General features: G+C 53.8%; 1 protein-coding gene across 2 annotated transcripts in view; it reads left to right on the top strand.

Annotated features, from left to right (window-relative positions):
- Positions 1 to 27,442, top strand: part of PTPRA (protein tyrosine phosphatase receptor type A) — a 98,480-nt gene that overhangs the window by 34,109 nt on the left and 36,929 nt on the right. For both annotated transcript variants that reach the window (XM_066997074.1, XM_066997073.1), the window contains one exon: positions 12,310 to 12,381. In XM_066997074.1, the coding sequence (XP_066853175.1) occupies positions 12,349 to 12,381 (33 nt within the window). In that variant the 5' untranslated portion in view covers positions 12,310 to 12,348. The remainder of the gene's footprint in view (positions 1 to 12,309; positions 12,382 to 27,442) is intronic.

The raw sequence follows: 27,442 nt of genomic DNA, 5'->3' as shown, positions 1-27,442 counted from the left end.
CTGCGCCTCTCCCCGCGTTTCTCCTCCACGACACCGAGCCGGAGCCGTCGCTCGCCCACCCGGCTCTGCCTGTTGCTCCTTCACCTTTTCCTCTGTTCTCCCCGAATTAAAAACAAGCAACCAGCCGACCCTTGCCTGCTTGTTTTTATTAATATCCTCATATAAAAGGTGGCCGGCACACCCACCGGCTTCCGTTTCGGTTTTGCCCGGCTCGGCACTGCCGTGCTTGGGGTGCCTCGAACCAAGCGTTTTGTGCCGGGCCGTGGCAGCGGCAGGCTTCCCCGCCGACATGACCAGACTCTCAATGTGACATTCAGAGCTTTAAAACGCTGCAAACAGCTTTCCGACAATAGCTGGTGTTGTTCAGAGAGCGGCATAAATAATCAAGAGGGTTTTGTTGTGTTTTTTTTGTGTTTTTTTTTTTTTTTTTTTTGCGAGGAAAAGAAAACCTCCCCGGCCTTGCCTGCGAGGCCTCAGTCTGTTTGCATTTGCAGGGCTGTGAAAGTGTTGTTTCGAGGGGAATCTGAGGCAAAGGGTGAAATCAAAAGGAAGGGACTGTCGTTATCTGGAAGGTTTTCAGCATCTGGGTGCGGGGATGTCTCGTAGAGGACAGAACCTCTGTTTTCTTGTATACGCTATTTTTTTTTTTTGCAGTGAGTTGCTCAGAATAAAATAGTTCATCGTCCAAATTTTTGTGCAGTTCCGGCAGCACAGGCTGGCGTTATGGCATAAGCTTTAACTGATGATCAGACACCTGGGAAGGCAGGGTCACTGGGTAGCCCAGGAGGTTAGCTGCAACCTCTGGAGGTCTCTGCTCCAGCCTCCTGCCCAAAGCAGGGCCGTGTTGCTCAGGGCTTTATCCGTGTGGCTCTTGAAAACCTCCAAGGCTGGAGATTTCACAGCCTCGCTGGGCAACCTGATGCCCTGCTTGACCGACCTCACGGTGGTAAAGTTTCTCTCCGTAGTTTGAATGTCTCTTCGTCTTATATCCGTTCTCATGTGTCCTCCTACCGTGCAGAGCCTGGCTTCTCCTTGACCTCCTTGGAGGTGCAGGAAAGCTGCTAAGTTCCCAGCTTGGTGCCGGGGAAAAGGGACAAACGTGTCTTGGTGCAGCGAGCAGGCACCAGATGTTTCTCCTCATCATCTTTCCATGCATCTGTGGTCCTTCCTGCCTCCGATACGTTCACAGATCAACAGTAGGCAAAATGGTTTTCTGTCTTCATTTTGTCTTTGCCTTTCTCTCCTGGTTTCGGCTGGGACAAGCCACAGTGCTTTTTCAGCTCAGAACCGACTAACTTAGTATTCTGTTAGAGCTCTGAGAAATAAAAACTAGCCACCCTGTAGTTGTTGAAGAAGCTACCAAAAATCTGGATGGATTTGGTTGGACCCGACGATCTCTCGAGGTCCCTTCCAACCCCTACAGCTCTGTGATTCTGGGGGTTAGCAGTCAGGTTGCATTCATTAGCCCACGTGTTTGGTGATTAGCAAATTCTAAAAAAATCAGTAACAAATGTGTTCTTCTAAGATTTTTGTGGCTTCCAATCTTGACCTGCGTTGCTGCTGATGCGCCTAGGAGGTGAGCAGATGCCTCTGCATCCTGTGGCACCGAGGCATCTTTTTGGGGACGTGTCCTTAATATCGGGCAGAGAACTGCTGAGCTCATTATCTTCAACATGATGTCGAGTATTTATTTGTTCCTTCTTGTAATACTTAAAAAAAAAAAAAATCAAGAACAGGAGCATTAGAGCAGCTCATTTCTTGGCAATTTCTCCAGCACTGGGGAAATAACAGACCAGAATACATTTATTTTGCGCACTGAATGCGTATGCTGAGGAGAAAGCTTTTGTGTGTCCTTTATGCTCAAACCAGCTCCAGCCTCATCTCGTTTGTGTGAAAAAAAAAGGACCGAAATCATTAATAAAAAGAGAAACCCTTCTGAAAGTAAGCCGAAACCGAACGGAGAAGGCAGCGGCTGCGGCCGTGCCCACGCTCGGCCCGACACGTGCCGCGGGTAAGAATGAGGCCGGCGGTTTTGTCCCCGCGCTGGATTAGGCACAGTTGCCACTGGTTACCTACGCGGCTCCCTTCTGCCAGCTCTGCCTCTCAGCCTGCCTCCCTTTTTCTCTCCGAAAGCAGCGCCGAGCCTGGGGAAGGCAGCGGGAGCCCAGCGGGGCGGCGGGGGCGTGCCTGGAGCCGGCATCCCCCTGGGGACGTGCGGCGGGGTCCCCAGCACCATCCAGAGGAGGCTTTTCCCTCTGGGCTCAGCTTTAGGGTGAAGTTTTCATCCCTTTATATATGTGACTTATAAATAATAACAAAAACAGCCTTTTTCGGGCCGTGCACGAAGCAGATCGGTTTGGTTTTAGCCCTACCACGTGCACAGGCACTTGTTGGTCCCGGAGCAGCCGAGTGCGGATTTTGATGGGACCCAAAAGCAGCTGGGGGTCGGTTCTTGCCCCGAGCCTCCATGGGGTGCCCATCGATGTGGCTCCTGTCGATCACAGCGCTTTTATGCCAAGTACATGGGATAAGGCTGCAAAATTGCTCCCGTACCACAGCTCCGGGGTGGTGACTGCAGCGCGCAGCCTGTCCCCGCGTGGCTCCGTCCACGTGCAAGTCCCCGGCCGCCTCTGCTCAAAAAGCAGCAGTGTCCGGGAGAATAATTCGGGTGGGGATCAGAAGGGGCAGGATGACACCCAGCACCACGTGTCTCGGTGCTCTGCAGCAGATCTTGGGTTATTTCCCTCCCGAAAACAACCTGAGTGTGGAAGCTCCGGTATCCCGAGCTCCTGCGTGCGGTGATTCGGGCAGGGATTTGGTCCCGCAGTGCGATGCCATCGTCTCTTCTTTCATCCCAGCAGCGTTTCAGAAGGAGAAGCCGATAAGTGCCCGGGTGGCGTGGCTGCGGGCAGGGTTTGAACGGCACGGGGGCAGTTCGGGGATACAGAAGCACCAAGTGGCAGCCGTTCCCGAGCGGGAATCGTTTCCTGAGCCGTCTCGCGCAACGCGCGCCGTGATCCCCGCGTGCGTGCCCTAAAAGCAGAAGAGGATTTTTTTGTGCGCGTCGCGGTGGAAAAAAATCAAAGCAGTGGCTGGGGGAACTTGTGGTCTGACGATCCAGTTGGGCAAGCTCGGCTCTCCCTGCGATTTAAATACACTCGCCCAGAATTTTAATCGCGCCCGTCTCCATAACTACGTTTTAACCCTTCAGGGGTTACCCTACGTTTCCGAGCCGCCGCCGCTGCTGTTTAAATGACCCAGCCTTAGAGGTTGGGTTAAATGTATTTAAATGGCCCGACACATTTAAATATAACACATTTAAATGCATTAATTCTGTATTTTTGGGGTTTGCTGGCACTTGCCTGCTCAGAAGCGTGGCAGTGTCCGAAGCTTCATCGGAATAAACAACGTACGGAGCGAATTTGTTGTGGATGTTGGCAGTGCTGGAGAAGGAGCTGCTCAGAGCAGGGAGGACGGCGCTGAAAATAGCTACGGGAGGAAAGCAGACGAAATCATCTCAAGTTTCGAGTATCTGTAAAAGAGAAGGGGTTGTCTCGGATGTTTTTGTTGTGGTGTTGTGGGAACACGAGTGCGCTTGGCCGCAGCTGGGGCTGCTGCAAAGCCTGCGCCCAGCTCGTGCCGGGGGCTTTGCTGCTCGCGTACGTGCGCGCTTGCTCTCCGATCGTCTTACCAGCAGTGAAAGTCCCTGTGGTAGAACCTTCCTTTGAATAGACAGGACTTGGGACGGTAAGGAAAGAGGAATAGAGCAGGGTAAAACAACGTGGTAGCGGAGCCAGAAAAAGGAACTCAGCCTCCTTTTTGCCGGGAGCCTGGCCTGCTCGCAGCACGTACCCACCCTAAATGGATTTCTTCTTCTTTCCTTAGGGCTGCGGAGATTTGGGGGGAAGAACAGTTACACGAGAGGTAGATTTAGCTGCCCTGTTGTTCTCTTAAAGCCCGTTGCAGGTGCTGGTAGGCTGGAGACATCCCCCTGCCGAGCCTCGACCAGCATCCCGGGCGCCGAGGGCCTGACCAGCATATGATCTGCAGGAAGAAGTTTCGGTTCCTCGGTGCCTGGTAAATACAGCAAAAAAAAAAAAAGGGATGACACAGGGGAAAATAAACCCTGCCCCGGCGCTGTGCCGGCGCAGCCTGCTCCACGCAAAGCAGCCGCGTGCTCCTTCACCCTCGTGCCTCCCGCCTGCCTCCCCTCGGCGTGGTCGGCCGGAGGAGCCCCCGGGCGGGCTGGCAATTTGGCTGCGCGACTTTACGTTTAAATTAAGACAAACTTCTCTCGAGGGCCTCGTTGGCCACGGAGAGAAAGGGAAGGGGGAGGCGGTCGTACGCAGGGCGTGCTGGTAACCCGGGCTTTGCGCTGGTGGCATGTGTTTAACTCAGAAAAGCGCTCTGGTCCAGGGTTTTGTAGCTCAGGGCCTTTCAAATTTTGCCTGCAGTGGGCTTTCAGGGTTTAAAACACCAACAGCGAGGGTGCCGGTGGGTGTCTGACGCTTGGCACCTTCGCTGCGGATTATTTTTTAAGAAGCCGAGATCGCAGATCGTACTGAACGTAGCTGCTAAGGCAGGAATGGGGTACCCAGGGGGACAGGCTTTAAGCAGTCCTGGCTGGAGGTTTGCCTTCTCTCGGGGGAAGGACATGAGCAGGTTCGAACTGAAGATGCGTGGCTTGCAATAAAAGCCAAACCCAGCCCTTTAAAGCAGCGTTTTGTGTCTTTAAGCAAGTACGGCGGTACCGAGAGAACGGCCAGAGAGCCAGGCTGCTGGCTGCAGGGTCTGCGCTGGTGAAACAAAGCAGAAACCCCAAAACAAAGCAGAAAGCCCAAAACAAAGCAGAAAGCCCCAAAGCAGAAACCCCAAAACAACACAGAGCCCTCTTGTGTTCTTGCATCTTCAGTCCGAGGGGGATTATCGCGGCGGATTCGAGTGAAGCCCCACAGCTGCACGCAACGTCTGGGCCCACAGCTCGGCCGTAGGTTTTCCGTCCGTGGAGAGGTCCTGTCCCTGGGTTTTGGCTCTGGTTTCCATCCCCAGGCTTGACAGCGTGCATCCAGGGGTTACAGAGTTCCCAGGGTGGGAACTGTGCGGCGTCCTTGTGCAGCTTTGCGGGGACCTTGCTGCCGGCACCGTGAGTCCCGCGGGTTTCGTCCTGCCATCCCCAGCACCCCGCCGACAAAATTCTCCGGCAGAACTCTTGTGGCTTGCACAGGGAGCATGGTTTGGGGTCTCTGTCTGTCTCGGGGGGGGGGATTTGGGTGGTTTGGACCACAACGTGGCTACGCTGGAAGCCCCCATGCTACATCCCCAGAAAGTTGCCCCATAACCCCTTTGTAACGTTTTGGGATCGAGGGGGCTGATGCCTTCAGACCCGCAGGTGAAGGTTCCCTGCCATAATTCTCGCTCCGTGCCCTAATTCCCCAGATCCTCAGGTCCTCTGAGATCCCCTGGATGTCTGTGCTGTTAGGCAGGTGCGTCCCCAACCTCTCCAATTTCCCCCACCCTAAAAGCCGCAGCAGAGCTAACGTTGGGACTGGGGAAAGGGTCGGTGCCTTGTGCTCGTGGAGTTACTCAGGGGGCAACCCCTATCACACGGGGGGGTGATTCAAGCCAGTTATAAATAAATGCAAGCAAAACCAATTGGTGATGGTTCCTTGTCCTATAAAAAGCGGGTGGATGTACTCAAAAACCGCAGTTTGTTTTGACACTGGCTCTAAAATCGGAGCATAACGGTCAAGCCCGGAGGTGGAAATCTTCCCTTAACGCCCCGAAATTGTAGAGTGCGAGTGCCAGGAGTGAAAACCCTTCTTCCTTTGGCCTCAGCTGCTGTGGCTTAATTTTTTTTTTTCGCTGTTTCAGCTTGCCTTTCTGTCGAACCCTTATCCTGCACCGCCACAGCCTGCTGAGGGATCCGTCCGTCGTTAAATCGGAGCAGGATGTGCCGCGGAGGTGCTAACGGGGGGTCCAAATCAGCACCGAGGACGGGGATAAAAGACGCGATGTGAAACCCTTCGCCCAGCAAAAAAAAGGTGCTGGGGAACTCGGGCGTTTATGACGGCCCTAAAGGAGCCCTCGCTTTCGGAGCAGCTCCGCCACAAGCTCTGAACTTGTGACCCGGAGGAGCACAGCACAATGTCCCGGCCGCGACAATGCCGTATTTATAGCCGGGGCTCAGAAACCCATCTGTGCGGAGGGACGAAGCACATCCTATCGCCGTCCGAAGCTTCTAACCATTTTTAGAAATCTGGCCGGGGTTTCTTTTCTCGAGGCAGCTTCCTGGAGGGCTGCTCGGCTTCCCTGCCCCGCTCCTGCGTGCGAGAGGCTGCAGGAAATCACGGGAAGGGCTGAAAGCGCCGCCGGGCGAGCTGCTGCGCCTCGGGGACCTGCCTGAAACGCGCACTCCAGCGGCTGTGGCTCCGCTTGGCGGTCTGTGGGGTGGGCTTTGACAAAAGGATGGGGCCGTTTTGGGACGGGAACCTTTAGAAATGCTCGAATTTGCTGGCCCCTGGACCCCGTAAAGCCAAAAACTTTTTGCGGAGCAGGTTTCCGTCGCGGCGCCGGGGATTTGGGAGCGGAGCAGGCGGCGGCCGTGCGGCACGCTGCAGCCTTGGCCCTGTCAGCCCGGCGTGTGTGTGGCAGGAGCAGCCCACGTTCTCGCTTCGTCGGGAATAGAAATCCCTGAATTCGAGAGCTGGCAGGGAAACAGCCAGCTGGGGCCGTGGGATTTTCCTCCAAAACATTTGGGGAATTGAGGGGCGAGAGGCGTAGCCGTCGGTTTGGCGCATTCGTGCGCTCCAAAACCTTCCTGCAAAGGGAACCAGCACCGAGCCGCGGGCAGGAGCCGTGCCCAGGGAGGCTGACCGAGTCATGTGCATTTTTATCTCTCCTTCCTAAGTATTTGTATGTGTTCAGGAAGTCTCAAGAGGAAGAGGAATTAAAAGGTTGCAAACGTTTGGCTGAGCTGGAAACGAGAGCTCGGCTGCCGCGCTGCGCGTCCCTCGGGCGATGCTCTCATCAGCCCTAACGTCCATGGCACAGAGCTCAGGGGTACCGTGCTGCCCCAAAATGCATTCGGGTAGGGTCACAGCCTATCTGAATATCTGCTAATACCCAAACTGGCTGTTAGCACCTCTCATTTATGGCTCTGCCATCTCCCAGCGAGCACCCGCTGGGTTCCTGAGATGCAGCCCTCGGGGTCCGTGGCCACCCCTGCGGTGCCTTTGGTTTTCCCACCCCTCCCGGCCAATTTACAGACGATGCCTCTTTTCCTAAAGCTTTGCTGGGTCTCCTGGAGGGGTCTTCTGGCGTTTACCAACATTCGTGAGAAAGAGCGAGGTCCGAATTTGGCCAGCAGCAGGAGAGGACTGCCGTGTGCTGCTGCGTTGGGCATCGGTGCTAGGCTTCGTCCGTAGGAGCGGCGCCAGGAGGCAACGACACGGGGCTAAGCAAACACGAGGGCACCATTTCGGCGTGCACACGCAGATCTGGCAAGGAAAGGAAGGCAGAAATGTTTGCCGAGGGAAACGGTCTCGTTACGCACAGAGCCTTTTCTTTGGGTGTTTGTTTCCCCCGCCTCGCTCGGGGCGCGTAATGGAGTTTGGAGGGTTCGAGCCCTTGGGGTTTATCTCGGGGTGTGTCGGTGCTGCAGCCTCTTATCAGGTGTGCGGCGGCGAGCTGAGCCGCACAAACAAAGCCCTCGCACAGAAGGTTGGGTGCCCCTTCCACATCATTTTGGGTTCCCCGTAATGCTGGGTTAACGTGTTTGGCCAGGGCTCGGTGTCTGCCCCGCTTTAGTTCAGGGCGGGATGCATCCACAGCGAGCGTGGGCACAGGAAAAGCGCCCGAAAAAGTGATTTTTGGAGAGGTTTAATAAAGGGTTGCTGGGGGAGGGAAGTCCTAGGGCGGGTGAGGACAGCTGGGTGGAGATGAAATACCGGGGGGGGGACGTACGGCAGTGCTGGCACCCAAGCGAAGGCGGCTGCGCGTCGGCTGCTGTGCCGAGAAGCGTGGTAAAGATTTAAAGATTTACCTTCTGCAAGCTGCCAGCTCGTTCGGGCGTCGGGGAGACAGCCAGGCGCTTTCTTCCCCCCGCCCCCCCCCCCGATCATTTAGCTCTGCCATGCTTTGTGCTCGGCCGAGAGGAGCAACATCACCGGGCAGAGCCGTGAGGAGTCCCGGCGCTCGCCGCGGTCGTGCCTGCGCGGTGGCAGCTCCTGCACGGGAAACATGCAGGTATTAGAAGGGTTTGTCTGTTTTTTTTTTTTTTTATTTTTACAAGAAAGGAGATAACGATTGGATGCTGTCCCGTTTCAGGGCAGCAATTGTTTGCCAGACTTGAATTGCAGGAATTGCCGTGGCGGGTCGGGGCGGCGGCGGGTGCCGGGAGCTCAGCGCCGGCAGGGGCTGGCCCAGGTCTCCAGGTTGGGCTCCATTAGAAGCAATTAAAGAAATTGTTCATGACGGAAACAAAACCCCATTGCTTTTATGCTTTAAGGGGAACTGAGGAATCGTTTTTTTGGACCTGTCTTTTGAAATCTTACTGTGTTCTGTTCCTAGCAGCTTCCAGCTGATGGTGCAGGCAGCGCCTGTTTTGTGTTTGCCTTTTTTGAACCGATTTATTTTGGCAAGTCTCCGGGCAAACCCTTTAGCGTATATCTTTGGCTCAGCCGCCACCCCAAGCTAACGTGCTGGGGGCAGACCCAAGCTAATTGTCACCCAGGGGTGGGGAGAAGAGCTGTCCGAGTGCCCGACACTGCTGCTGAACCAAGGGGTTCTGCATCTGGGGCGCTTGGGAAGCTCCGGCAGTCAGGGTGCTGCTGCTGGACCGTGCCAGGAGCCGTAGCACTTCGTGGAGAGGCAGAGATGAGTTTGCTTTTGCTGCTGAACTACTGGTAAAGATGGAAAAAAAATTTAAAAAAAGGCCCCAACTCATCAGCTCCTGCTCAAGGGCGTGCGTCGAGCTGGGGAGCTGGAGAGGGGCCCCGGCCGGTTTGTTGGCTGAGCACTCACAGCGCTGCCTCTTGGTTATCTTCGTTAGTGCCTCGCTAATTGCTTTGGCAGTGCGCTTCTGCTCGTGGAGTCCCCCAGTTCCAGCCTGCCACCCCGCTGTCCTTTTAGGATTTCCCCCCTCCGAGGCAGCCCTCGCTTTCGCATCCCTGCGATAACTCGTTTCTGTTCCTGCTTCCTTTGCCGCAGGTCAGTTGGGGTTTGCTCGCCATACCTGGATGCAAGCAGCGTTTGTGGCTCTGATCATCGCTCCTCCGGGTGCTTCCACGGGATTTGTGTCGGGGTCTCGGGTCTCTGCCTCTGTATCGCGGATGTGCAGCTTCTGGGTGCTCCAAAACCATCCTCTGATATTTATCCCATCAAAGCGGCGAAGGGGTGCGGGAGTGCAGGAACGCTGAGGCTGAAAGCCTTTAAAAACCTTTCACTCAGGCTTCCCTTCCTGGGCTGCTTTGGTATTTAGGCCCCGCTACTCTCTGAAAATTCAGCATTTGATGTTTTTAAGCACTTTTAGCGGTGGGTTAGTGCTCGGGGCTCTTCTGCAGCACGTTTTTTAGCCAGGCAGAGTGCCAGCACGACTGTCAGAGGAAACTCTCCTGGCTGCATCCCGGAGAACAGACCGAGCTCGGGTTCCCTCTGAAGTGAGAGAGAGCCCGAGTCCCCCAGGTGGGATTTTTCATCGTAACGATCCTCTTTGGCAGCTAAATTGGCGAGAGGTTCTGGTAGGGAAACGGAAAGAGCTGAGGAGCTGCCCTGGTGCTGGCCGGGCAGGAGCAGAGCCACCCTCGGCAGCTCCCGTCCTGCTGGGGATGCCTTGCTTCTTTGGGGCAGGGCAGATAATTAAAGCACAGGGGATTTGAGTCTCCTACCCTTTATTATTTTCCTTGTGCGTATCAGTGGTTGCGCCCTGGTGGTTTATTTTCCGGGCAGCCTCTCCCTGTCTCCGTAAATCAGCCGGTGGGGGCTCGGGGGAGATGTGTAGGAAGGGGAATTAGAGCTTCGGGCAGTGCCAGCGGTCCCGGCAGGTCTCCTGCCCCTTTTTGGTGAAACGGCAGGTTGCAGGCATGCTCGGCCCATCTAAACCAGCGCAACCACACCTGATTTACGCTCAGATTGTCCTGGTTTATGCGCGTTGATACGTGCGATTAAACCAAGCGCGGAGGGAAGCGGGTCTGCTTTCAACCCAAGTGTAAAGCTGCCCAAGCCACGCTGCGTCTGAAGCATCCAAAATTTGTGCTTTGTTACCAAAACGTTAATTTCCCTGTCGGTTTGCCCCCGAAGCTCTGGCAGCACGAAGGGGCGCGCGGCAGGAATAACTCGCGGCAGGAGGCAGGAGAATAAAAGCTCCCTGGACCGAGATTTGTAGGGATTAGAGGCAGCTTCGATTTCCCTGGAAACACTTGGCTTCCAGGTGGATTACGCGGGCGGTGGGATTTGCTCTGTCTAGCCATCTAATACCTGGCTTACTGCTCCCTTAATTATTTTAATAAGAGACGGAGCAGCCCGATAACCATAAGCCACCTTTGTCAACCCTGGCTGAGCGGGGAGCGGATCTGGAGCATTTCAGCGTTTTGTAGCCTTAATGTCCTGCAGTAACAAACCCGTTGGAGTCGTCTCGAGCCCCAGCACGTGCTGCAAACCCCAAAGCGCTTTGTAAACGGGGTTCTTTGATAGCTGCCCTCCTAGTTCCTGAACCCGTATTTCACATGGATGGAGCCGCAGCGAGCTTGCAAACCCCCAGCTCTTCCTTTCCTACTTGCGCATTTCAAGAAACACGCGGCCAATTCGCCTGGCTTCTTAGCAAGAAAACGTTCCTCCAGTGAATCTAAAATAGGAGAGCACGCAGTAAACTTTTCCTTCACCTGCCCTCATTGCTTGCAAGGTGTGCAGAGGGATCTCGAAGCTTGCGGCGTTGGCTGGGAGATGTTTGGCTGCTGAGTCCCCGGGTCTCTCTCGTAGCTGAAGCCCCTCCTCGAGCAGCTTTGTATTGCTGTGTTCTCCAGAAATGCTTGGATTGCATCAGTGTTGGGTTTCCTGATGCTCTGGGAACTGGAAAACTGAATTTTGGCCGTAGAATACGGAAGCTCTTTCCTAAAGCCATGGTATCTTCCTTGCTGTTGATGTGCCCTAACAGAGAACGGGTTTCCCTGCCTGAACTGTCTCCATCCGAACGTACCCATAAATAACGTACACGCTAACGCTGACACCTACAAATAACCGCTACAGACGGTAACGGTGCCATTCTCAAGGTGGGCTGTCATGCGTTTGCCCTTTGGCCATCAGTATTCTCGTGTTTGTACCACGAGGAGGTGTTTGTGCAGGTACCCCCCTGAGCTCCCAGCCCGTCGGAAGGAGCCAGGTGCCCATCAGGAATCCCCTTCTGCTGCTCCGGTTTTACGGCCACCTCACTCCAGCTTTCGTTCTGGCTTTGCATTTGATTTTTTATTATTGTTACCCCCCAGCGTAGGTTTTTCCTGCGGCACCATGTCAGCTTCCTTCTGGAAGGCGATGGGAGCGCCCGCCGCGTGCGTCGCGCTCCAAACTTTGCAAAAACTTTGTGTTTTTTTTTTTTTTTTTTTTGCAAAACAGCTTCGTCGATTCTCTTTCAGCTCCCGGATGACATTAATAACCGGGGAAGGGCAGCCTTTGTCCTGGCACCGCTTCCTAAAGCTGGAAATGCTACGGCCTCAGATTTTTCACCAGCTCATCGGTGCCGTCCAAGGCTGTGACTGAACCTGGCAGCTTTGTGCACGGATGGATAAATTGCCCGTGAAAATACTGACAGCGGAGCTGCTTATGGAAACTTTGCGGTTTGGGCCAAACCTGGCTTCGAAGAGCTGGTGTAGGTCCGCAATGGGTTGGGAGGGAGAACTGTAGGCTGCACTTGACCCTACAGCCAAAGTCTGCATCCGGAGGGGCTTGGATCTGGGGAACCCCGGTGGCGTGTGGCCATCACAAGCCGTGGGGATGGATTTGGGGTTTGCTGGCCTCCATGCTTGGGTGGGAAAAATGAACAAATACAGAACTGCTTCGACGCGTATCCCCGCTGCCCTGGGTGAATGCACACTCGTACGGAGCCACGAACACGATATCTCTCCTTTTTCTAGCTTCGGTTTTCAAAATCATCACTTTTTATTCCTTCTGCCTCCAAGCATGTCTCAATAACAAAAACGAGCGTTTTGCGTGTAGGTAAAACGGCGTGGAATTGCCTTGCAGTGGAAATTCTGTTGTGCAAAGACGTTGCCGAATCGTAACTGCTTGGTTTTAAAAGCTCTTTTTTTGGTTTGTTTGCAGGGGGCACCGCTGGAAGAACCTTTATGGGCTCCTAATGACATGCAGGTGGATGATTTACTGACGATAATTAAGGTAGGAAGAAGCGTTGTGAATTTTGGCCTCTCGGAATTTGCCCTCTCCTTGAAATAAATCCCAGCTCGCCGGCGGCAGGCCGCTCGTCGCTATTTTAGGGTTCAGTACACAGCCACGGCAATACGGAGGGGCGTTAAAGCATTACATCCTTGTCTCGGAGCAGAGCGTCCCTTTAAACACAGGGGAAGGGAAATCTTATTTAAGAATTACCTGGGAACACAGCTAAGTGGAAAAAATCTTGCTTCCTCCCCCAAAGGATAATGCGGGCTCTGTTGGCGTAGGGTTGGAAGGGGCACGGCTCCTGTTTGAGAGCGCTCAGCACAGGGATTTTTTTGTTCTGCAGAAGCCTCGTGGTTGAGTTGGAACTCAGGTTCTAGCTTGCCGTTTCCCCCCCCCCAAAAAAAAACAAAAAAAAAACTAAAAATATATTCTGTTAGTTTATTTTTGCCAGCTTGAACTTCTGTGGAAAGCTGGTCCATCTCCAGGTGCGGTAAGGGAGTACTCAGTTCTCGGTGAATGAAACGGAGGAAAATCCCTGCTGTTAAAAGCACCGAGCTGTTGCACAACACTGGGAAAGAAAACCCAAGTGTGCACGGAGCTAAAAAGAAGCAGTTTTGGCAATCTCTGCTCGAGAACCTGGGGTCTGGCCTTGCTGAGGCTGGCTGCGGAGCGCGTTGGGGCACTGGAGGGCACTGTTTTGGCACCTAAATGTGAGCCGACCTTTCCAGTGGGTAAAAAAGTCCCGAGAGGGTCTTCAGGAGCTGGAGGAAGGGATTTCTGGTGCTTCAGAGGTTACGGGTGGGTTCCCGCGGCATCTCCCTTGGCTCCTGCTCTGGGTTTCCTGCCCTGGGGCTCACGTGGGCACCCACGGCTCCTTCGCTCCCTCTGCATTTTGGTGTGTCTTTACCATAGGGACACCCCTTTAGCTGGCTCTGCACAAGCCTCCTGACAGTACATAACACTTCAGGACCCTCCATGTACACCTGAGCTCTTAAAACATTTGGGTTGAGCAGCTTGGAAGGGTTCCAGGCTCTGAGTTCCCACCACGGTGGCAAACACCCCAAACCCAGCAACATTTTGGGGGGACGCTTGGGAGCCCAAGTGGGACCAACGCCACGAGCAGGATTTTGTTCTCACATTTTTGGGGCTGTAAATGTTTAAGAAAGTCTTCTGAGTGAGTGCGGGGTGTGTTATATCTGTATATATCTCTGGCCCTCTTAACACAGGCATTACTTTATATCGCGGTTGGGGTTTACGCTTCCGTTTAGCACCACTGGAATTAGTGGTTTGCTCGGGGTTTGGCGGTGCTGGATAGCTTACCGGCAGAGGAATTGCGGGGAGAGGGGGAAATTCAAGCCGTAACAAGAGCAAATTCTTTTAATGCAGGCTTATGGATCTCAAATGTATCTGTACTTTCTGTTTGGCTTGTGATAAGATGCACTACTGCGGAATTTGCTCGGAGCAGGGATTTGCATGAATTACCATTTCTTACAAAACTAACATCTGTGCAAGCCTTCTCCCTGCGCTCCACGAGCACCCATGGGTGTTTTGCAAGGTTTGTGCGCCTGGGGGACAGCACACAGCAGCTGAAATTTGGGGGAAAACTCCTTCCATCCGGGGCGGATGGGGCCGTGTGACAGCATCCTGATGCCCGTGTTCATTTTCTCTGCTGGCCTCTTTCCTTCTCATCAGGATTTTCCGTCTCGGCGCAATTTTGAAAAAGCCATGCTCCCGGTTATGGGGAGAACCCGGGACAGTTGTGTTTGACCTTTGTGAGGTTCAGCTCCGTGGCTGGGAGGAGTAAGTCCATCAACAGCAGGAACTACAGCCCGAAATCTGTAGAAGATGGGCGTAAACACCCATGAGGGATGGCCTCTTGATTTTGCACTTAGAGCGTTTCATTTGAAGGGTTTTACGTTCTCTTAGAGAGATCTTCCTGTAAATTACTAATTAAGCAAATTAGCTACAGTGCCATCAGTCTGTCTTCAAAAAGCGAGAAACTGACGTTTCAAAGAAACCTTCAAGCTTGCAGCCTCGAATTATCCAATATTTAAAATTACGATGTCTCGTAGGAATAGGAAGAGCTATGAAAGGATCACTTGAAGCTTGGGTGGCTTAAAACCAGGCTTCACGTAAAGAGGTCGGCTTAGTATTTTAGCTCAGAATTCTGAATGGATGCTAAATCCATCATCGTCACTTAAAATTTGACTAAACTTGCTGGTATTAAATAATTAGCTGATAATCCTTCATTTTCCTAGACAGTAGGAAAGTAGACCGTAGAAAGGATGAACGCGTTAGGCTGTTCGTCTAAAAGGCTTTGTCTAGAATGTACCTGTTTACTCAAAAACTGCCTTTGACAGGGGAAAAAGGAGAGTTTCTTCCTTTAGGAGATCAATTCAGCGTGTCATGCAGAGGTGTGGGAGATGAGGCTGGTGGTGCACACGTGGTCCCACCGCTCGCATCTGCGGCGTTGGGTTGGGAAGAGCGCCGTGGCACGCCCAAAGCAAGAGGCTGGACGTGCAGACCTCGAAGGTCTTTTCCCACCGAGATGGTTCTGTGATGAGTAATGGTTCGCTACCGCAGACACAGCTGGGCTGTGTGCGTTTGTGGGGTTTTTGAGCGGGTTAGAAGTTCAGGTTGAGCGGTGAGCTGCTCAAAAGGGGGTTGGCGACAGTCATATCGACACCGGTGCTGCGCGGAGCGCCTGCTGCGACGTTTTGTTGAGGGTGGGGGTACTAAAACCACATTTCTTCTTCCAAGAAAGTCCACCAGAAGCTGCTCACCTCCTCCAGATCATCCCTGTCCTTCCCTGAGCCTTTCCCAGCTGCGTTGCCAGCGTCCTTCGGGAGGTGGGGAGCGAGGCGCCGTGCCCCGGGGCGTTGCGCGATACTCAACGCGTGTGGTTTTCTTCTCGCTGTCTCCAGCGGCGCTGATCACCAAGACGATGTTTTCAGCGCTACCCACAATAACTGAAAGATCTTTCCTGGCAGATAATAGTCGGTAATTGTGGTTGGCTCGCTCCGCTGGTATGCGTTCCCTTATTAACTTGAAATTTAATTTGTTGTTGGAGCGCTGCTGCTGCTGCAAGGGAGGCTGCGCGAAGGCACCGGCTGCCCTCGGAGGGGACCGAGGAGATTTCCAGGAGCCACTCTGAAAGGTAAACTCCTCAGGAAGACCATTTTGTGCCATCGCTTCGTCCTCTCACTGATCACACGGCAGCTGGGAGCAAACTGGGGAAGAAGCAAGGAGGAGATGACCCAACCCTGTCACCACGTCCCTTCGCCATGCGTCCGGTGGCCGGGAAGACCTTGGTTCTTCTGCAGAGGTCTTCGCCCTGGTGGCTTCTGTTTCGGATGGTGGCCAAGCTGAGAAAGGCTTTTCACCCCACTTAGAAGATTGATTTTGATCTTAGAGGATACAGTTTTGATCAAAGCTGCTGGTGGCTGTACTCCTTGTCAAAGTTTTAAAGGCCACTCTCAGATTTTGGCTTTTGCTGACGTGCGGGTTGAGCCCTGGGGGACATTTCAGACCCACAGAGGTTACCCTGAGACCAGAAATCGCAGATCTCTGGTGCTTGTGCTCCTGAGTCCTGCAGGCACTTCGGCTAGGCCTGTTCTCCATGAAGCTTCAGCCTTCCTCCTCGAACCTGACCTCACTGCTGCGAGCTGACCTCTTGGCCTGTTAGTGCCAAAACCACCCCGAGGTTTGGAGGACCCATTTCACAAACCATCGGCGCTGAGCACACATCGCTAGCGCTCGGGCTGAGGACTTGGATGAGACAACTGTCTACAGAAACCCCGCTGGGAAGCGTGCAGGGACCTGCTGGCCCTACCTGGAGCTGCTGTGTAGGAGCAAACACCTCCACCCTCTGTCTCACTGCTGGCAGCCGCCTCCCTCACCAGTAGGTTTTTTTCTGGTGCCTCGTTCTGCAGACAGGTTTCCCCTCGCAGGTCTTTAGGAAGACCTCATTTTTACGCCGCCTGCAGCCCGTGTGCTAATCCAGCGTAACGATCAGTGCAGAGAAATCTTGAAACGGGTGATTTTTATTTTTTTTTTTTTGCAATATGGTCTTGAAAAACTGGTGGCAGCAACTGCTGTACCTGGCACCTGAGCGGGACGGGAAGCTGCACCAGGCTGGGGGTTGCAGGGTGTAGCAACCACAGCCCAAACTTTCAGGAGGCTTGCAGCTGCCGTCTGCATCCTGTGCTCAGCTTCTCGGTGGCGTTTACTTGCTGAGTTTTGAGGGTTTCCTCAACGTTGTGTCTGCGCTGAGATCAAGCGAGGCTAATTACAGTCACGGTTACTCCTAATGCTGGTGGAGCTGAATTTGTAGGAATCTTTTTTTTCACGTCAGGGACTTCAGACACATCTCTGCTCTGGTTGCCTTTGGTCCCGCGAAGGGCTGAGCCGATCTGCGTCTCCTTGAAAAGAAAATACCCTTCAAATCATCAAATAACATACGAGGTGATTCAAATGTTTGCTTTCCCAGCTCAAACCAGATCTTTTTCTTACCGAGCCTCAGCGAAACCCGCGTTCCTCTGCGTGCGCGGCGTTGGGTAACAGGGGTTGAGCGCCCGCTCCTTGCCAGCAGAGAGTTTATCTAATCCTGGTGAGAACAATGGGAGGAGATGACAAGTCGAGGAAGTGAAAACACAGAAGGGAAGACGTTCGGACTCCTTAGTCATCGCGGGAGGCCGGGATGTGCCTCTGAAGGATGGAGTGGTGTGTGTTTCCTTTGATTTAAGTCACCTCTGTCCGCTCCTGCTCTTCCAGGGCGTCCTCGGTGCTGATGCTGGCTTTCCTTTCCCCCATCTCACCGTCACAGGGGGGTGTTAACAGGTCAGGTCCCTGCTATCTGATGATAAAAAGCCAACAAAGAAGCGGAGCAGATGAAAGGTCTGCGGCAGGAAACCCCGAGCGTGCGTGGCCGTGGCCTCCGCGGGGCAAAGGAGGCTGCCAAACGTCAGCGCCTTTGCAGGGGGATTTGGAAACCCCGGGGGTGAACTAGGTGGCAGAAGTGCCTGCTAAATAATGCACGGAAAGGAAATTCAACCAGCCCTGCTTTGGGTTTGTTGGTAAAGAGATGAGTGCGTTTATTTTATAGGCTGTTTAGTGACAGATTCGGGGCACCCTTCTGACGAACGCGGTCACAGCGCCGCGTGGAGAGGGCACCGAAGGCGGAGGGATCGACGAGAACATCCAGGTCCGCCTTATGCAAGCCGAAGGCCGTGAAATTACAGAGTCGCACCCACAGGTTTCCTGCCCCAGGACCTTGCGGCATGACGTAAAGCCCGCGGGGTGCTGAGCGATCCGTCCGACGGCTGAATGCGGGTCAGCAATGCGGCTCGACAGGTCCGCGCCTACCGACACGGCTAGCTTCGCCTCTCTCGCTGTCTAGAGTGCATTTCTCGTGATGTCATTTACATGTTCTGTAGTCCAAATGCTCCAAGTTCACTGCTGAAAGTTAAATATATCAACCTACCAGGTCTTTCCAGCAGCGATACGCTGGAAACCCCCTGTCCTCAGGCTCACTTTCCTCTTTCACGAGGCGTCATCCCCCTTGACCGCTGCCCTTTCCTTTAACATCGCTGTCTAAATCTTCTGTGGCTTCTGCCGTGATTAAAAAGAAAACAAAACTGACATACGCTGCAGGAATTTGGCAAGCAGCACGTGGAGCTCTGGCAGTTCCAGGCCGCGGTCAGGCGGCTTTGTCACACTTGTACGGCGCGCACGCATGAGCTGCTCGCGGGGAGGAACCGCCGAGGTCCGCGCTGCTCGCTCGGGGACCTGTTCCCTTTTCACACCGAGTCGTTTTTAGGGCAAATAGATAACCGTGGGGGTTTATATGAGGATGGAGACGGGGGATGAGGCAGGCTGGAGGCAGTACCCCCTGGAGGAGCGGTGTGTTCGCGGTGCCGCGATGTTCCACCCGTGATGGTCGGCGGTAGACGCGGTTTTTGGGAAGCAGGAGCTGGTAGCAGGTAAGCTGCTGCAGGTGGGGAGAGGCAGACGAGCTTTTGATGCGTAAATCCTCCGGTTCTGAGACAAAAACCTTCATCAGTCTTACAAGTAGAGCCAGTTGCTCTGAGCCTGGTCCAAGCGTCACAGCACCGAGACCGAGGACAGGCGGCTGGTACCTGCAGCGCCGAGGGATGCGCTCGCTGTGGAAAGAGGTAAATTATTCCTGATGGATCGAGCAAGGATTATCCGGAGGCCACGGGGGAGGGAAGTGCTAAAGCGCTGCTCGGTTTTGGGTGACTGTTGCTCGATGGCTCGTGAATTTGACTCCCAGACTTGCTTTTTGAATGCAGCGTGTAGATGCCTGTCAAGGCTGGTGCTTTTGCAAGGTGTACACCTGCTCTCCTGCCCCTTCTCTGCTATCCAGGTGCTTGTGTCCTGGGTCGGAGTTGGCTCTGGTGTTGTGGGGGAGCGGGTGGGATGCTGGCTGAAGCCTTCTGCATGTGGGGAAAAAAATATTTCAACCCATGGGGTTTTGCTGCTGCAGCGAGCATTTGCTTTGATGCGCCATTCAGCAAGGTCAGGGGGCTCCTTGGAGCGCTGGCGAGAGGGAAGGAGCTCTGCAGAGTAAAACGCTTCGTTAGGGATGGAGTTTATACTCCAAAACCATGCTTTATTTCTGTGTGGCTCTTCCCTTTCTCCACTGCAAAGTCCCCTGCGGGTGCAGCGTGCCGGTGTGCCCGCACCTCCCCCAGGAGATGCTGTGGGCAACCTCGGCTCTCACCTCGTGCCAAGCTCCGAGGAAGCACGAGGCCAAAGTGGTGGAGGTCTGCCAGCAGAAACGGACCTCGTCCTTAAAAAAAAAAGAAGAAAAACCACCAAAAACAAAAAAAGCCACCCCAAAATGTTAACGTGGACGGCTTTCAGTCCTGCAGAGGGGGTTGGAGAAGTGACCAAACTGAGCGAACAAAATCGTGCCGCTAGGGAAGCGAGGGGCACCCAAGCGCCGTAGCTGTTGCAAAAGCCTTTGTATCTGGGACAAACCAGTTCTGTGGATTAACTGCAGCTGCTCCTCCCCTGACGAGTGGATATTGCAGCACCTAAACCTCTGGCTGAGCTGCTGAGGTGCAGGGGGGCAGGAGCAGGAAGGGCTCTGCAGCCACAAACCGCTCGGGTTTTGTTACCGCCTGCTGCCGCGCGCCGCTCCTCCCCGCGGAGCAGCACGGGGAGGGGATGCGGGCCCTGCCTAGGGAAAGGGAACCAGCTGGGGATGGGACGGCAAGAAGGATGACCCGAGGAAGGGCTGAAGCTTAGGAACGGGGTTGGGTTGGCCAGGAGAGGCCGGCCAGACCCCCTGGTGCTGGTGGGCAGGGGAGGCATTGCCGGGATGCTTTCGGTCGGTTTCGGATGGGCGCACGGCTGGAGCCGCTGGGGTTCACGGCTGGAGCTCTTCAGGGGTTCGGCCCCAGAGCAGGTGTGCCCGGGAAGGCACAGCTGAGCCTTGCCCGAAATTACAGTTGAAAAACCGTTCTGAGCCCGCCGTTGCAAGGGCTCACTGCCTTCAGCTGCGCGGGCGCCAACCGCGCGCTCAGGGCCGGCTCACCGACCCGTCGCTGCTTCTGCTAAAACTGGGAGCAGGGCAGCGGGCTCAGGTGCCAGAAGAGCCCATGGCACGTCGCTGGTGCTGCTCTGCCTCCCGCAGAGCTGTGAGGAGGCCGAGATCTGCTGGACGAGAGCTCACATACGCCTCACGAAGGTTTCTTTCCCCGGAGGACTGAGCACAGGAAAGGGATCTGCTGCTCAGCCGCCAGCCCAGCCCGCGGGGTCGCAGCGATGCCCCCAGCTCCCGACACAAGCCCTGGCTCGGGCGGGCACACAGCCGGGTGCCCACGGGCACAGAAGCTCCCCGAGCACCCCAAAAGTCCCCGTCCATCAGCCACATGCTCAGCAGAAGGTGTTGGGTGGGCAACCCGCCTTCTCTTCTGCATTATCTGCTTCCAAACATCTCCCCGGTTCAATTTTATTTGCCCTTTAATAAAAGAAGACACTATCTGCTGGCCACTACTTTGCTCACCCCTCAGGCGGGTGTTTAAGAGTTTTCTGTTGTTATTAAAGTGCCTGTTTCTGTGCTTTCCGAACGATGTCAGCTGGCTGGAGGTGATGATTCATCTTCATCAACTGCTTAACCGAAAACGCTGTGAGGGTGGTGTGATGCAGGTCGTCACCAGCACGCTCAGGATCTCTTTTGGTCCCCATACCGTGGTTGGTTTGAGCGTCACTGCTCGGTACCACCACGAAAGCAGCTGGACTGTGCCCAGCAGGCTCCTGGTGCACCCCTTCATGCTTTTTTTCCCCCGGGATCCGTGCTGGGCAGTATGTGAACCCCAGCCTTGGCCATGAAACAGAGCGGAATGGCTTTATTTTCGCATGCTGGTGAGCTGCTGCTGCTTGCTGGGAGCCAGATTTTTTCTGAAGTGCTTTGGTGCTTCACCAGAAAAGGCACGATGGTGGTCTGCATCTGCAGGACCTGCTGAAATCTGCGCCCACGGCGGGGCTGGCTCCGTCTGATAGACGTCTGCACAGCCCGGTGTCAGGAGGGAATTCCCCCTTGCTTTTCCATCGAATTAAAAATACAGATCTGTTAAATTACAAAGGCCTCATTGAATAGTTTTGGTGGATTTTGCCTCAGTGCTGGTCTTCTGGTTTCTTCTTTAAATCGGGTTCTGAGCATGCTTTTCCCAAGGCTGTCGGGTATCGCACAAGGCACGACTGTGCAATCAAATACAAGGCAAAACGTAGGCAGTCCTACATTTAACTCCTGTCCTAGACCCTCCCTTGATGAGAGCCGATCAGATCCTTCAGATAACGGATCATTAACACTGCCTTTGTGCGAGGGTGACGGGGTCAGGGTCACAGACCCCAAGAAATGTCCCTGGTGCTGTGCCCTGTCCAGGTAGGAACCCAAAACCGAAAAAAAAATATTTTTTTTTTGGGCCCCAAACCGATTTCATCCGAATTCTCTGGCTTTTGCTTTCGGGAAGGAGCGAGGTTGTTTCTTCTCAGCAGCCTCCATTCCTGATCCAACCGGAGTGTGTGGCTGCTGCTGTACGGAAAACAGCACCCCGTCTTCCAGAGATGCTCTCCGAGGCCCTTCCCGTAGGTGGAGCTGGCTGAAGAGGGCGGCTCGCATCCCCTCTCCAAAGCCTCCTGGTGCCGTAAGCACGAAGTTTCCGTGTTTAAAGATTCAGTTTCGGTTTCAGTACTCAAGCGTGCACCACCCAAAAGCGTTTCTCCTCCTAAGTGCGCGTTTGTCCTGCCGTGTGTACAGTTCTCAGCAGGACAACCAGGAGCAGTCGGGCGACCCGTTCTGAAAGCCGCCACCCCACCAGCCGATGATCCGATCACCTTCCACGCCAGATGCGTCCCCTGCGAGTTTTGAGGGGGGTCTGCAAAGGCACTGAAGTGCTCAGAAGTCTCTGAATATCCCAGCAAGCGCCTGTCTGCAGTTCAGGTCTCGTAAAAACACCCTGAAACCCAATCCGTCGCTTCCTTTTCCATCAGATTGGCAAATATTGGGCTCTGGTGGTCTCCTGTCCCCGTGGGTTGGAGCCGCCTCCTCTTGGTTCGCGCAGGGGCCCCACGAGAGCACCAGGACTGTGCGGGTCGCAGCGGCAGCGAGGCACGTCCCTCCACTTCTCAGGCTCTCCAGTGCCTTCTGCGAGCTGGCACCAGCTGTAGGGGCTTCCGAGGAAGGTGTCAGAGATGCAGAAAGGAGCCATTAGGCGTTGCTGGGCTTGTGGGGGTGGGAGCTGCCCCCCCCGGCCCGGCAGCGCTGTAAATTAGCGGTTGGCTCGAGCCCCGCGGTGCAGCCATTTGTACCTCTGAGGCTTGAATTATAGCTGCGCAGATTGTATCATCCATTTGTTTAATCCTTTTTTCTTGTTTTCTGCCATGCTTTTGACCTCGGTGATTTTCCAAGCAGTGAGCTGCATTCAGAGTGGTTTACTCGTGACGGAACAGCCCGGTGGTTTCTACACGCAGAAGGGGAAGAATTAGGCAGCTTTGCCTAAATCACTTTAATTTCTCTAATGCTTTCCCTCTCCCAACAGCCAGGCCGTTTCCAGAATACCTTTTCAGAGGTATTCGCATCGCTGACAGCAGTCGTGGCCTTTCTAGGGCTCTTTATTTTCCCTCGGAGGCTTTGAAACAGCACGCACAGGGCTAGGGGCCAGCCTTTCCCATCCTGCGCCCCCCCTAATAACGCTTCTGGTCCTGATTCTGATTTCGGGCATCGACGATTCCAAACAGCCAAGGAAGGAGAGGGGCACCTGCCCGCCCATCAGACAATTCCAGCACCGAGGAGCAATCGACACGAGGGAGGGCATCGCTGCTGCTGGAGTTACTGGCTGCAGTTTTGCAAATAAACGCCCTACAACCACTTCCTTCGCCACCAAGAGGTGCAGCAGAAGAAGGGCAGGCTGCCTGGTCGTGCTCCACGTTTCCCTGCTGATTTGCCTTCCCCATTTCCCAAACCCACTTTATTTCGGTCTGTTAATAAGCGTTGGGGCTCTCGGAATAAATATTTGCTCCTACAGCCCTCTGTAACGCACGTTTTCAACACAAAAAGCCCAGCCTGGCGCCAGGCCAGCGACTGCAGCAGGTTCCTGGCTCCTGCCGCGCTCGCTGCAGCTCGGCCGCCCGCCCCCTTCCCGTCCAGGAGAAGCCGTCGGAAAAGTGAAGGGCACGGAGGAGACGTGGACACGCTGAGGTCAGCTGCGTGTTTTGAAATATTCGACCGCGCTGCACAAGGGTGGGACGTGAGCTTTGGTGCTAACGCGAGCACAGAGCCTGTCTGCGGCGCCCGCTTCCCAGCCGTCCTCCTCGAGGGGGATCCCTACCCGGAACACCTCTCCCACCAAAAACGTCCCCGTAACTTCCAGACCCTTGGACGGGAAGACGTCTTCCTCTGGCAAAACACTAAAAGGTGAAATGTTTGGAGCGAGAAGGCGTTAAGGTGGCCGGCCAGCCAGATGTTAGCGCGTCAAACCAAGTCCAGCGGTGTAGGTGAACTCTTCGTGGCAATTCCACCCCGTTGCCTTCATCTTTCCCCCAAAGCCCCATTTTTTACACTTCCCAGCCTTCCCTGGAAATGGAGATCTTGCATTTAAGTTAATGTTCGTAATGAGGTGGAACCCTAAAGTGTAGGCTGAGAAAGTCCCCAGCACGAATTGCCATTTATTTTCCTTCTTGTGTCAGCTGAACGGCCCAGACCGGGACCCTGAATAGCAGGAGGGCTCTTAGGTCAACGGGGGAATTATTTGTTAAATACGAGAGTTTCCATTCTGATTAATCCCAAAAATATCTTAAGTAACTCAGAGCAGCTCATACCACCAGTGGGCAACCCAACGGGCAGGTGTGGGTGTAAAATTGTGTAATTTTGTATTTAAAATCGACCAGGAAAGGCGCTGGCACATTGCGGTGGACTTTTGTGATTGAGGCTTTCCTTAGGATGTTTTCAGTCAAAACTTGGGTACATGTGAGGCCCAATTTGTATGAAAACGTGATTTTTATTTTGGAGCAGCGCTTCAGACCTGGGTTCTTCGTGTTCAAAGCCGGTGCCTGCAGTTTGCCCAGAAGCCAGGCTCCCTCTTCCTTCCGATTGGGAGCCAAGGGGCTGTTCCCTGCTGCGGAAAAGCCAAATTATTTGATAAACCCAGATCCTACATCTACAACCAGGTCAGGAATATTCATCAGAGCCTCGATTTTCATATATGCTGGGACTGTTGTAACCACTTAGACTGCTCTAATGGGCCGGGTCCCTCTCCTTTCTCCCCTGATCCCACTCTTTCCCCTCTTTTCTCTGCCTTCCTCCCTTCTCCCCCAAAAAGGAGGGGGGAAGGAAAGCGAATGAACTTGTCTGGGTAGAGGGGAGGTGTAATTATGAGCAGTGGGACCAATTTAGGAATGGAAGATGTCAGAGAGACTCAGGACTTTGTTTGACACGTTGGTCCTTTGCATAGAGGATAAAAGGAAAACACACTAATTTATTCCTAAACTGCAATTCCTCTTTGGTATTAATCTGTTTAATTAGTGTAGCTCATAAATGCACGTAGGCAGGGGAGGGATGGGGACTGCAAATTGAAAATGAAGAAATTTTCAAAAGGAAAACCTAATGGGGACGGCTGCCTGGCGGGGAGATGTCGTAGGCTGCGGGGAGGAGTACCATCCCACGAGGAAAGGTGGAAACGCCGCTGCTTTGGGCTTTCTAAGTAAGACTGGCTGGAGTATTTGGGAAGTTTCTTGTAGGAAAACGTCTTTTGCTGTGTGGTGGGTAGGACGAGATGATCTAATGGGTCCCGTCCCTGTCCAGGCCATGTGGTTTTCATTTCCTTCTGGAAGGAGGTCTGGAAGGGAGGAGGACTTGCTGGGGGCGGGTGGTGGTAGGGATTCAAATCAAGCGTAGGTCACAGTGCTCTGTCACAAGGTTAATGTGTTTTTCTTTTAATATTTTAAAATATTTTCAATTATTATTTTTTTCTATTCTTTAGCCTTTGTTCTGAGTGTTTCTAGATGTCGCCGGGTGTAACCCGCTGGGGAATTACTGCTCTTGAGCTGTCCTGAAACCGCAGTTGAGGCATCTCCCAGGACTGCAGGGTGTCAGCTCTGGGGCTTAGTAACCAAATACTCTTCCGCTGAGAATGGAATGGTTTTGGATTTGCTTTCACCCACAAAAAATTTTAAAAAAATACTAATTAAAAACAAAAACAGACCGTATCCTATTAGCTTGGCTGCCCAGAGCTATGAATGAATGGGTGACCCGTTGGGGCAGAGCGTTGCTGGCTACGAATATTTCATTTCCCTTCTCTTTTGGCCTTGATAATCTGTGCAGGTTGATGCTGAGAAAACCTTCTGAAGCCTGTTAGGATCTGGCCAGTTGGTGATGCTGAACTAACAGCTCCCAACGAGAGCTGAACCAGGCTGCGGCACCACCACCAGCCTCGTTCACCTGCCCGGGTGGTCGCTCTTGCTGGTGGTGGCAAGGAAAGCGAGGATCCGTGGCCCTGCAGGGATTTCCAAGGAGGGACGGAGGGATCCGAGAGTAATTTCTTACCTGGGAAGGGTGGAGTGGGGCCAAGCTGGGAATTTCAGGAGGGAGCAAGTGGTCTTAGGGCCCGGGAGGAGGGAAAACACAAGAGAGCGTTTAGTTAGATGACCCCAGCGGGGGTCATATGGAAACCCTGTACAAGGAAACCTTTTATTTTAGCCTCAGCGGAAGAAAGATTATTCATTACATTTCTGAAGAGTGCCAGCAGCCCCGCAGCTGCTGACTGCACGGTTATATTTGTCCTTGAAACACAGATGCGTGTACACGCCGTGTTACCTGAGTGCCCGCGTGGCTATTTCTGAGGCCATACGAGCCGTAATGCCCACCTTTATTTGGTCCTGAGCGACAGGGCTCGTATTTCCTTCTGTAAGTGTGAGAAATGGAAGCAGACCGGGGGGCATTTTCAGCTCCGATGTCCCCCTGCACGAGAATCCCCAGGGGCTTCCCTTGGATCCGCGCTCAGGGCACGTCCATCCCCTTACAGATCCGATGGATCCGCTTGTTCTCCTTGGGAAGGGAGCTGCTTTTCCAGGAGGAAAGGTCCTTTCTCCTTCACAGCCATTTCATCCCCCCCCGACGGGCTTTAATTCCTTTAATTCCACCGATGGTGGGGGCAGCAGGAGCTGGATGCTGCGTGATTCCCAGTCCTGCATGGTTCCTGCATGCCTTCCGTCCGTCATGATGGCTAAATTTTGTTTTCAAGGACACCTTCGTCTTCTCAGGCGACGGGAGGAGCGTTTCTTCTGGGGCTACCCTTGTGTGAAACGTTGCTCCCTGTTTAGGATTTCGATTAAAAATAGCAATAATACCAACAGAGGGGCTGCTGGGGCGTTTTCCTCCGAAATTACCCATTGACTCGCGGTCCCGGCTTCGGTGCTACGCGAGGTCCGAAACGTGAATATAACCAAGGATCGCCTGGAAACCAACCCATCCATTTTCTGCTCCTCCTGCGTGAGAAGCCAAAGTGTGCAAATGGGAAAAGCACCGCCAAAAGTAGGGGAACCTAAAGCCCGGCAGAAAATAACTGTGGGCAGCTCTCGCACCCATTTCTGGGGCAAGGCAGCGTGCTTTTGGTGCCTTGCCTCAGTTTAGCTAGTTCTTAGCAGCACAATGGTGGCTTCGAGGCAGTTGTTTCAGTTGGTATCAGAACCGAAACACAATGCAGATAGATTTCTTCGCCCGATAATGGTTTTGAGCGAGGTTCCCTTTCATCCCGCGGCTTTAAAATAGCCGTCCCCTGCGCTCTCTGCCCTCATTGTGCTCGGGGTATTATAAACTCGGATTGTTTCGTAAACTGCTAATTTTAGACACGTCGTGACGCTTTATTGTTCCCTTTATTGCTTTTTTAATACCGCGGCAGAGCAGCGGAAGTCATCTGCGTCCTGGGACTTTTAAGTCTAGACTGGATGAAGGACGAGAAAATACAGCTGGAGCGCTCATCCACCGGCCTTTTGTGCTCCGAATTCCAACCCCACGGCTAATTCCCTTCGCCGTGACGGAAGCCAGCGGTAATTGGACAGAAATCATAAATACACCTATATCTGGGGGTGAAATGCTGCTGGCTTTCCAAACCAGTAGCTAGATACAATAGGCAGCGCGGGCGGCGCGGGTACAATGGAGTTGCCAAGGCAGGGCTTTGCAGGAGCGCCTTGCATAGCCCTGTGTCGTCCCATTATTCCGCTTCAGCGTCGGCTAACAATGAGGGGGAGATAAAAGCTTGGCAACCGGCTGGCTTAGAGGGGTCAATTCATCCCAGCTCTTTGTAGGGCGGTGTAATTTTAGGCTTTTACACGGCGGGTAACGCCGTCCCCCCCCCGCGGGAACGCGCGCCTAAATGGGTCAGGAGGGGACGGTGAGTTGTACATGCCGAAAACGTACCTTGGTTCATGTGAATTACTGCTTTTTTTTTTTTTTTCAACAAAAACGAGACGGTTTTTGTTCAGTTTGTGAGAACTGGGTCAGTTGGACAAGTTCTGGGCTCGGCTGGTGCCAGCAACG

The sequence above is a fragment of the Anser cygnoides genome, chromosome 4, assembly GCF_040182565.1.
Source record: "Anser cygnoides isolate HZ-2024a breed goose chromosome 4, Taihu_goose_T2T_genome, whole genome shotgun sequence".
Taxonomy (NCBI): Eukaryota; Metazoa; Chordata; class Aves; order Anseriformes; family Anatidae; genus Anser; species Anser cygnoides.
Note: the sequence above shows the minus strand (reverse complement) of the source record. Positions and strands in the feature narration are given on the sequence as shown.